Genomic DNA, 12,321 nt, shown 5'->3' on the forward strand with positions numbered 1-12,321 from the left:
AGCGGTTCCAGTGGTTCCCTGTGCGGTTTTTTGGCTCTAGAGTCCGGATTTTCCCAGGACACACAGGTCCTATGGATGTGCCGCTGCCCTTGTTTGCATGTAAAGCACAACGGTTTGCTGTTAACTATATTAAAAAAAAAGTGCCACGCCCCATTAGCGCACCCTGCTCGCTCCGGAAATTACATTTACATTGCGATTCCATTTTTTTTGTTGCCGCGTTTAAAGGTATATAGGAATCGTGATTCAGTGTATGCTCAAAGCTGAATTTTTATTTAAAAATCAGCACATAATTCAACTTAATTCGATTTGGGAAAAAATTATGTATATATAAGTTGGTTCTTTAAATATCTGTATATCCGCACATTGATATTTCCAATAGGGAAAGACATAAATAATGTAAAAGGTAATAAACTAAGTTTTAAAAAAAAATGTTTGTCATATCAAATAGGTTTTTTTTTATTACACCAAAAGTTAAAAAACTTTTTATGAAATTGTTGATATTATTATAAAACTATTTCTTAAAGAAAACCATTTATATATTTTTTTAATTAAAGAGTATTTGCCAGCCGTGCCCAACCAGCCCTCGTTTTTTTTTCTGCCATTCGATGATGCGATTTTAATTGCTCGGTTCTTTTAATTAAAGTGCGAGCAAAAGAAGGGAGCGCCACCGCCTGCATTTATTAAACTTTATCGCCAGGTCAACGCCTAATTGAGTTGCATAAATTATTCAGAGGAGGCAAAACAGTAGGAGTAGAGTAGCAGAAGAGGGACCCCAAAGGATGATGCACCGCAAGGTCTGTCCTGTCACCTTAATTGAATTGAAAAGGCCAACTAATCAGATATTCCCTTTTGCCAGTTTTGCTTTGGCATTGGGTTTTATAAAGAGCTAGCTGGCCTTTTAACTTTCTGCTCGATTCGATCCAATGTGTGTTTCGCTTCAGTTGAGTTTTGTTTTTTGGGGGGACACAGAGAAACTTTTTGGCCGTCCTGGCACGTTCGTCCCATGATTAATTATCCCTATACCATGTGCTGCGGTGCGGTGTCATCTGGTGCCCATCATCCAACTTATTGGGGCTTAAGTCTTGGCTTTGGAGTTTTAGTTTTTCGCCACACGGCCTGTACATGAAAAATGAACCCAATCTCGAGGCCAAGGAGACATCATGCCCAAGTCCATTAGAAAAACCGGGGGGGGGGGGGGGGGGCCGAAATCTGTAACACATTAATCATGCAAGTTTCGAGAAATGATTGAAATCATATTACCATGTCTGAAGACATGTTACAACTAAAGATGTTTCCGTAATTGAGATGTTAGCCAAGACATTTATATTGTTCTCGTATAACATTCGCTTATGCCTGCTAATGAATTTCTAAACTGATGGATGCTTGTGTTTGGCTTAATTTTATTACTACAAGTGAGTCAGCACAATTTGCTGAAAAAACTAGTTCGGAATAATATGGAATCTTTAGGTCTCGACTTTATTGATTAGTAGTTTGTACTTGATACTGTTTTTGTTAGTGAGTCAGCAAGTTGCTTAATCCTTTTATTAGTAAAACGTTTGAAAACCTGAAATAATTGTACAACTTTATTCAGCAATGGTGGTTTTCAAACTCATGTTTTTATTTACTTACTACGGTTACTGATGCTAGCCAAAGCAGTTACATTTTGATTGATGTTCTTATTAATTTAAAAGTAAACTAGTTTTCTTAAGGGAAACATATTGGCTACCAGTTGACAGGCCATTTCATTTGGTATCTTGTTTCCTTCGATAATTGGACGTTTCTTTCTTTTCGGGGGCCTAATCTGCCACACATTTTCGATTCTGTTGACGAGCTGGAATCCCATTTTGTAGGCGGTTTCGTGCTGAAATCATCCCCATCCCAAATATGTCAACCTTGAGCAAGGCTAAAGCGCTTATCGCCAAATGACCCAGAGAAACTGCGGCAAAGAAAATCAATTTCCCAACGTCTGACATTTATTACCATATAAAGAGCAAGAAATACACGCTAAGCATTTGGAAGCAGAAATCACCGGAGGCTAAAGTGAACCCTCGCAAAAGAGGAGAAATTTACAACAACAAAAAATAATCAGGAAACTGCAGCGCAACAAACGTGCTTGAACAACAACAAAGATTCCACTCCAAACCATTTCCCATTTCCCACCTGGTCGCCCCTAAATTTTCCTTTGTGCGCCATTGTGTGAAAATATAAAATATGGAAATGCCGGAAAAGCGAAAACTTGTCCCTGGCACAATAAAATGCAATTTCCCTCAAGAGGCAAGCGAAGAGGCAGCGTTCCCCCACCCGAAAAAAAATATACATTGCTAATTTCCGGTAACAACAATAAGGAGCCACCCCAGGATACTTTCAGTGTACTTGGCTATACCACCCATTCTGAGTAGCAGCTTCAGGTTATTAGTTCAAATTCCTGCATACATTTTTAGTTGCCATGGAAAATGCGGTTTTCGTTCAGTTTTCGACTAATTTAAAATGGAAAGTTATTACAAACAATGTTCATACAAGGGAAAACATGCTCTACAGTTTAAAAATAGTTTAACAAGGGCCTAAAAAATATTGTAAGTTATTTTTTGCCTTACTAAAAAAATTACAAGGTAAATGGTTAACGCAAAAGCAACTCATGTGGCAACTTTCACTCATGCATAAATTATTACTTTTTTTTACCATAAATGGCGTTTTAATATACATAAAATAAATATAAAGAAGAATTATCGACATTTTTTCATTTAAAAAATGCAATAAAAGAATTTAAAGAGAACAAACTTTTTGATGTGTAAAAAGTTAAAAAAGGAAGTAATATTTATAAGCTTGAATAAATTGTACAAACTCATAAAGCAGCCGTGGAATTTAAACATAAGTTTTTATTTATAAAATGATTTGTTTTACAAAAAATTTAGTGCTCTATTTTCTGTTTGTCGAATTAACTCAACAATAATATTGTTTAAAATTGTTAAAATATTTTCGAATATCATATCATTTTACAATTTAGTTATTTGATGAACCCTTGCATTTAAAAGAGGTTTTGGTTTTCTTTTTTTACAGTGCACTTAATTTAATTGTGCCCTTGGGCTGGGTTATAAGACCTTCTGTTTATGCTGTGCTAATTAATTATTTCCCCCCCCCCCCCCCCCCATTCCAGGTGTGCCGATTATCATGGCAAGCAATGTACAACAACGGCAGCAAGATCCATGCACCACAACTGAAGAGCCGAAGCACCAGCGAGCACGACGAGCAGCCAAAGGTCAGGGTTCAGCGGCGGGAGCATGCCAATCGTGGTCTAGTCAGCGATCTTCGTTTCATCACCAGCAGGAGCAGCAGGATCGGGAGGTTGGGCAGCAAAGGGAGCAAGTGCAACAGCAGCAGCAGCATCAGCAGGTGCACCACCACCACCAGCAGAACTATAGAAATCCTCGCCAGCACGAGCTACTGCATCACCAGCGGAAAGTGCCGCCGACACTCCCACCCCGCGGTCGCCTTTTGATCAGCGAAGGAGCTCGTAGGCGCGAGGTGAGGGGCTGCGGGGCGGTGGGCGGCGGTCTCCTATGCTGCAGCCTGGACGCATTGAGTCGTCCCGCCAAGCTACTGCAATTCGGAGTCCTCCTGCTGATCCTGCTGCTCGCCACCCATGGAGATCTTGTGCAAGCGGAGGGCAATGTTGGTAAGTGTCCATCAAATAATATACATTTTTAAAATATGAAAAACATAAAGAAATGTGGAAAGTGGATGCAGATTGACAGAGACAAATATTTTTGAACAAATATATATTTTTAAAAAAACTTCAGAGCAGCACACACGTTGTTAATAATCCCTGGTGTCTTTAGATTTCCCTGGCCAGTTACCACGCCTCCTGCGTTAACTTTTTGTGTGTTGCGGCGAAAACATAAACCCGTTTAATTAAAACTTTGACGCACAAAACCAGCCACGCAGAGCAACATGGTAACATGGTTACATGGTAACATGGCTTTTAGCTCCGATCCCCATATGACAAGATGGCCCATTTATATATAGTATATGTCCAGAGTTCTGGTAGCTGTGCAAATATGTTTTTAACTAGTTTAGCCCGCACCGTGCATAATCCAATTGGCCGGGGCGAGGAATTTGGGGAGTGCAACAGCCGCTTTCTGCATTTCAGCTACACTTTTGGGCCAGGAAATGGCCTCTACGGCCGGAATCGACCCAAAGAGCTGGCTAAACGAGTTACAGTTGTTGCCCAACGAAAACAACTCTCATGTGCAAAGTGCAACAGGCCCCGATGTGAAGGGAATATCGTTTGGGCCAATTACGAGTTGATTTCAGTTGAACAACTGAATGAAACAGACCTGAAGATACGAGATTTATTGGTATTGATTTTCGGAAGTCAGAAACTCAATTTAGTCTTGGATTTGTTTTTGTTTTTTGGAGAAATTGCCATCCGTTTTTAACAAGCGTTTATAGACATTTAATACAACTGAAATGGCTTCGCCAATATATATTTATTTTATTTTTCTCATGAAAGTAATCGCATTTAAATGCGATTAAATGAGAGGTTGCTTATGCATCTCTGTTTATGTCGAATTTTTTCAAAAAGCATATAACAAACTACTGATATAATAGATTTTCTGATAAAAGTTACATTTTTATCTGTTTTAGAAAACTTGTATATTTAAATAATTGTACAAATATAATAAATTTATTTATCTCATCAAAATATCAAACTTTTTGCAAAATATATTTCTATTTATCATTTTTTCTATGCTTTTATTAAAATGCCATTAAATGAAAGGAAGCTATAAATATCTCTGTTGATTTTAGTGAAACTCTAATTAATTAATTGAGTTAATTTTATATCTGTTACAAAAATGTGCCAAAAACTTGTACATTTATATATATTTTGCAAAAGCTTGACACTTTGCTGCTTTTGCATATCTAGATTAATACTTTTCTTTTGGCCTGTTTAAATATTCAAAACAAATTCACACATTCGATCAAACATAAACATTTTTGGCTTATGCATATTTCAATTTATTTTAGCTTAATCAAATAGTTGATAGTTTTTTTTCGACGGACTCATTAAATGGCTATTAAATGTTTATTATTTCCAACAAATGCATCTCTTTCAAGTCTCGTTTTATCTTTTGCGAATTAGCATTTCCGAGAAATTTTCTTAAGGATTTCCATGTCATAATCTGATTGACGTTATGCTTTCTGTTTAGCATCCGAGAGAATTAAATTTTCGTAATTATTTCAGACCGAGCATAAATTGGCTACCACAAGCTGTCAGTTTCTCTTTCGGAAAACTTAACTTGTGCCTGTGCTAAGCATTTTCCAGCTTATCGTAATCATCTCGCTGCAAGTTCCCTTCGTATTCATGGCCATGTTGCCATGTTATATGGCGGCATCAACTGCCAAGGATGCCAAGGATGCCAGGGGTTGGTTTTCGCAGGACTCACAGCTCATATCCTGGGCACCAGAGCTTCCATGCTGCCACTGCTGCCATGACGACAACTAGTTGCTGCTTTTGTTGGCCATGTAAATGTGCAGCTTTCGTTACAGAGACCACATGCAAAGTTAACTAGGGAGCTCCGCCCATGCATTTATGCGCAAGAATCAACAGGAGCTGCCGAGCTGGCGAGCTGGGACCTGGGATTTATTGATTGCTGATGCAGGTGCACACACTCACCCTTGTTGTCCTGCTACACTGATAAAAAAACAAAATCCAATTATTACATAATCTATTTAAATATATTTCTCCTTTTTTTATTTAATGCTTACATTAAAATATTTAATTTATTCGGAATAGATTTTAATATCCAATCACAATTAAATCACATTAAAAAAACCAAGAAAAAACAATGTAATACAAGTAATATGACATTGCTCAAAAATAATCATTATATTTTGAATTGTGATTTTTATCATATCAACTACGAGTATAATGATTACGGTCCTTAATTTTAACCATTCCCTTTCTTTATCAGTGTAGTGTACAGATACACAAACAGATAAATGTCCTGGCTTTGCAGTTGACTGCTCCTCCACATTGTTGTGTATTGTGTGTGTGTAAATTTGCAACGAGCAGCGAACAACGAACAAACAGGCAACATCATCATTAGCAGCAGCCGATGTTCCTGTTTCTGCGCCTCGGTTGCCATATTTTATGGTGGCAACTTTTGATGGCTGCACAATAAAATTTAATTAACAGCAAATGGAGGCTGATGATGAGGATGAGGCTGAGGCTGAGGCTGAGAGCTCCCTGTTGCATGCAACAGACTTGTGCAACACATTGACCTTTGCCAGCCAACCAGTTGCCAAACAACTTCATTAAAACTGACAACGAGAAGAGATGGGAGATGTGAGTGGCCCATCTAACTTTTCCAGCCTTTTCCTATGCATTTATTCATTTCATTTGAAAAACAAATATTTGCACCCATTCTGTGAGAGCTTTCTGCAATGCCAGATAGTTTTCATATCTCTGCATTTAATGAAATTCAGTTCAATCATGGCAAGTAAAGCGAGATATCCAAAATCCAGGCCAAATGCAAAAGTCATCTCGCTTCGAAATTGGTTTTTACATTTTTCGCGCATTTTCACATTTTCAAATCAGCTTGCGAATGCATTATTAATTAGTTGGCCGTTGCCATGACAAAGCGGAGCATTGAGAAGTACGATATTTCAAATGGATATGCAGTGCTAATGCAATTTCCATGTAGATAGGTCAGGAAATACTTCCTACGTATTGCGTATACGCCATGGTGGCCGCTCTATTTTCGGCCAAATGGAATGCGGCTAACCTCTGGCTGCTGCCGCTTTACATCATGCTCTGCGGTTGATTTGGCACACAAACCGCAATTGTTCAGAGCTATTAGATATAGATATATAGCTAGGCATTCTATTGAATTAGTGGGTGCAATTTGAAAAGAGCCTTGCAAATTGCTTTTTTTTATATGCTATGCAAAGCGGAATGGAATTAAAGCCATTTGTTTGAGGTTATTGGTTAAATGAAACCTTTAAAGCAGTTCTTGATTTAAAAGCTAGTTTGTTGTTTCCTCTACTTTCTTCATTTTGTTGAAACTTTTCCTGCTAAAAAGTTACTGTGCAATTTTCTCTGACAGGTGAAAATACGTATGCATTCTTCTTTCGCTAGGCTTTAACCGAAAAATCTCTTGCTGACGTCCTGTGGCTGTCGGGATTTTCGTATTCGGCACTCCATTCCACAAATATTTTTTTGATCCCTTCGTCATCCAGTTTTAAAGTGGAGCAAGGTTTCTTTCCACTTTTACACTCACTGATAAAAAAAAGGAACAGTAAAAACAAATAACTGGCTATGGATTTTCACATTTTATGTATCATATAAATCATAATAAAATGGAATAGTAAAAATAATTATCTGACTATTGATTTTAAATACGAAACAAGAAGGAAAGCAAACTTCGGCAAGCCGAAGTTCATATACCCTTGCAGCTATTGCATTAATTAAATACTTTTGAAAACATTTAAATTATGATTTTCTTGAGTATGTGCTAAAAAAAAACATTGAAACTATGATTATTTGCAGCTCAATTATTAGATAGTTATTTTATATATTTTTATTATTTCTATGGGAGCTATATGCTATAGACGTCCGATTTTGATAAAATTTATACCATAATTCTGAAATAATTAAACATTGCTATATGTCGAAGAACTAAACAAAAAATTAAAAAACAGAAAAGTTATAATTTTTTTCATTTATTTTTCCGATTGTTCCTATGGGAGCTATATGCTATAGTCGTCCGATTTTGATGAAATTGAAACCGTAATTCTGAAATATTAAACCATTACTACATCTCGAAGAACTAAACAAAAAATTAAAAAACAGCAAAGTTATAATTTTTTTTCATTTATTTTTCCGATTGTTCCTATGGGAGCTATATGCTATAGTCGTCCGATTTTGATGAAATTTAAACCGTAAATCGGAAATATTTTACCATTACTATATGTCGAAGAACTAAACAAAAAATTAAAAAACAGCAAAGTTATAATTTTTTTTCATTTATTTTTCCGATTGTTCCTATGGGAGCTATATGCTATAGTCGTCCGATCCGGCTCGTTCCGACTTATATACTACCTGCAATAGAAAGACAACTTTTGGGAAAGTTTCATGCAGATAGCTTTAAAACTGAGAGACTAGTTTGCATATAAACGGACGGACAGACGGACAGACGGACAGACGGACATGGCTAGATCGACTCTCCTAGTGATGCTGATCAAGAATATATATACTTTATAGGGTCGGAAACGTCTCCTTCACTGCGTTGCAAACTTCTGACTGAAATTATAATACCCTCTGCAAGGGTATAAACATAATATTAAATACCAAGCATATTTAATTGCATATTTTTGTTTAGAAAAATTAAAAAAAAGTAAACATGCATATTTAAAGTAAAGAAGAACCGAAATAGATAAAAATCAAAGCGGGCTTTTATTTACTAGATTTCTTTTATCAGTGCTGGCACATAACTTTGCACATGGTCAAAATTCATAAAGGTTGGATGACTGCGTACTGGAGCTATCCAGTGGATAGTTTGATACTTTTCCCTTTTTTTCTGGCAAACTAAGGATTAGTGCGAATGTGAGCCGGAAAAATAATTGCTGTTCTGAAACTTAAAGCACCCCGATTCCGACGTCAATTTAATTTCTCAAATGGCGAGGGCAAAAAGAAAAAGCAAAAAGCAAATAGCAAACAACTTGCAACTAATGAAAATGCACTTAATTTGCGCCACGCTCAAGTCATTTGGAACAAATTGCTGTCTGCTGGATGAGGGGCTTTGTTAACGTGAACGTATTGCCGACATAATCGAGTATCAGAACAGTGAACCAGAAAGGAATGCCTTGAGCCTTGAAGACAAGGCTCCTTTCGATGAGAGTTGCGAGTTACTTTTACCCGTTATTTTTTTGGGTACGCTCCATTTGGGTTGGGAAATGGTGGGGAAAAGCGTAGGAAAATCCCACTGAAAATGCAGTTGCATCTCTGCAGCTAAGCCCCAAACTTGTCTGTCGTTTTAAGCGCCGCAATTACTGCCGACAGGCTCACAACGCACTTTGTACTACTATACTATAGTATATAGTATGTGTGAGTGTGGCAGTACTGTTGCATGTTGCTGCTGCATTTTCCACACTTATTTTCCCTATTGTCCCAGAAGTCAGAAGCATACTAGTTTTCAGTTTGAGTTTTCGTCCAGGGGATTAAGTTGTGCTAAGTGGAAAACAGTTGGGCTGGCGTAGATTAGAGATTTTACTCGAAATTGGTTGGCGAAAATTGGGACAGAAATTGAAAGTAAAACGCTTGGGGCTTATTCTTTGTCTACTCTTTGCATAGCAGCATTTTGTATAGACCTTTTATTGAAATATTAAACCAAAGTATTTATTAAAATTTCACAAAATACAACACAAAGCAAGGCTTCGAATAAATGAAAATTTCACATGTAGTTTTAAACAAATTTGACTTGTTAAATTAAAGAAAATAGGTTCAAAATAAAATTGTTACTATAAAATTATAAAACTAGTTTATCAACATTTCACGTAAATGGAAATTTGTACATAAAACTATTAAAGCAAATTTTTACGCAAGGCTTTTATTAAATTAAAATTTTAGTCTATTTAGGCATAAATAAAAACATGTCTCAGCAGTTTTTATAAAATAAAAAATCTGTCAAAGCAAATGCAATAAACGTAAACACTTCTCACAAAAACAAACATAATTAATCAATATAAATATTAAAAAATTCAAACTAACATTTTTGTTTATTTCGTGCAAAAGGCAGGTCACTGCAAATAATATTATTTTGTCTGTACTGGTTATGGCATGTGTGCCTTTTAATAGCATTATCTGTGCTCTCTAAAGCTTTTCTGAAAATCTGTCATATTTAGTATATTTTAGTGGCAATTCATTTTGTGGTGTCACAAAATTCCAGAATCGCTTCGGAACACTCGTCAATACTTCAGACTGGCCACTATTGTACGACGTCCTGCCGAGTAATTAAACTTTCCGAACTGATGGCTTTCAATGGCCAGATGAAGATGTAATTAAGAGATAAGACTGGAAACAATGGACATACACACACATGGGCACATGATGAGTTACGCCCCCTTTCTCAAGATGCCGCCCACCTCAACTTTCCCCATGGCAGGGCTTCAATCTCGAAGAAACAAAGAGGTCGGAGGTCCTGAAATAAGCAATCGAGTGGAAAAAAATGTATTGAATGGCCAATGAACCAGACCAGGCACTCCAGACACTCCCCTCGTATTTTCCACGCTCCCAATTGGCAGGAAAAATCGCAGACAATCAAGGGCAGCCAGGGAAAAGAGCAGCTGGAAAACTGACAAAAGCGTTGCTAATGAATAATACCCGTAATCATCGTTAAGATGCAGGCACATAAAAATATATAACAACAAAGAAGGGAATATAACAATAAACTGGTAGCCATAATCGATGGCCTCGACTAGGTGGTGCGCAGTAAAGAATAATAAATGGTATCGCAAAACACAAAATGAAAATTAAATGAAGACAATTTAAATTCAAATTTATTTTCATTATATAATGTCTGCCTTTATTCAGCTGACAAAATTGTGAAGAGAGCTATGCAATTAAATAGACTTTAATTTTCGAGCGTTTACAAATATGAAATTTTTCAATAAAATAAAGTTTTTGTAGATTGTGTTTTTAGTTGTTAAATAATTATTTACTTCATCTAAAATTCTGTTCTAAAAATTGTATTAAATATTTTTGTTTTTGATTTCTAAAGCGATATAATTTAATCTGTAAGCCAACAATAATATCAAGAACTTTTATATCAAGTATCTTTATGCTAAGCCATAAGTTCTTTATTTCAAGAATTTAATGTCCAAATATGACTTGAAATTTGTACACGTTTTTTCAAGCTTTCTCCCAAACCTTTATCAACAAATTTAATAGGTTTATTAGCCCGCACTTTTGTGCCCTTTTCAGATATATATCCCGATCGTAAAGCTGCCATAATGGGAATCCAAATCGCTGTCTGGCGGCGTTCGGTTGAAGGGTGCCCAAAAAATGTCATAAAAATTAACGTGCCATCGTAAATATCTGGGCGTTGAGCTCGACCCCGTCATATATATATATATATGTAATATTTGAGTGCAAATATGCGTAAAATTGTTCAGAGGACAACCCATGCACAGCAGTTAAAGTTGTAGATTTTGGCACATTAAAATAAAGAAAATAAAAAAAAAGGGAAAAAACAGGCAACTGGTTGCTAGACTTTCCCCCACATAAATATGGCCTGGAAAATGGGAAAATGTTCTAGGTTTTTCTTCCCCCAATTTGGCCGCAAGGCAAATCCCTGCAATTACTTTGTTGGCACTTTGTTTTTGGCTTTCCCTTTTGAAGTTCCCAATTTTGTGGCTTTCTATATGCCTGCCCTTGGCAGCGAAACCATTAGAACCATTTTAATGGTAACTAGGGCGCAAAAACTAAACCAAAAAAAATTCTCACATGTTGCGTAATGTATGTAAATGTATTTATTTGACAACGTGGGGTGAGGGAGGGAATCCTTCGGCAAAAGCAAATAAATGTTAATTTAATGTTAATATTGCTTACTTCGCCCACGCCTTGAAGGTGGAACAAAAGCCAAAGTCAAACAGAAATGGTAAACCAAAGTCATGGAAGTGTTTCTTGGCCTGCGGCAAGTGTAAAAAACATACGTACATGCAAAATTCATTGAGCGAAATGTTGGGGAACAAGGGACAACAGCTGCTCTCGATTGCCAGCATGGGTTAAGGCTTGGGGCCTTGGGAGTGTTAATACCCATTCCATTCGAGAAATAGGACATGTGTAGGCGTGCGGAAATTTAATAAGAACTGGATTTTTATGTGCCACGCATACGCAAATAAGCGTTTTGCCCCCCACACACACACACACCCAAAATACACACCAGGCAAATGTGTATTTATGTGCTCCTATTGCGATGTTTGGCCTGCTGTAATCACGCTCCATTGGGCGTCTCTAATTTGGCATTAATACAGCTACCCCCAATTCCCTGCCCCTCGTGACCCCTGACCCCTGACCCCTGAACTCGCTCGAGTGACCTCCGAGCTAATGATTTGATTTATCTAACGGAGACCGCTCCAATAAATTGCCCCACCTGCGTTGCATACTTTGCGGCGCCACTGTTATTGATTTGGCTTGTGGGTGGGTCAAACAAATTACGGTCAGAAATCAAATAATTCTTCATTATATGTTTGCTGAAATCGCAATTGGTGGGCCCACACTTTTTAGAAAATTATGAACAAATTAAATTTTCTTTTTTTTTA

The 12,321-nt window shown here is 37.0% G+C and overlaps 1 protein-coding gene across 1 annotated transcript in view; it reads left to right on the forward strand.

The window, feature by feature from the left end:
• Positions 1-12,321, forward strand: part of LOC128262503 (receptor-type tyrosine-protein phosphatase N2) — a 45,471-nt gene that overhangs the window by 10,162 nt on the left and 22,988 nt on the right. Inside the window, 1 exon segment of the mRNA XM_052996806.1 lies at positions 3,155-3,673. Coding sequence (XP_052852766.1) covers positions 3,155-3,673 — 519 coding nt within the window.

Source organism: Drosophila gunungcola, unplaced genomic scaffold (genome assembly GCF_025200985.1).
Source record: "Drosophila gunungcola strain Sukarami unplaced genomic scaffold, Dgunungcola_SK_2 000001F, whole genome shotgun sequence".
Taxonomy (NCBI): Eukaryota; Metazoa; Arthropoda; class Insecta; order Diptera; family Drosophilidae; genus Drosophila; species Drosophila gunungcola.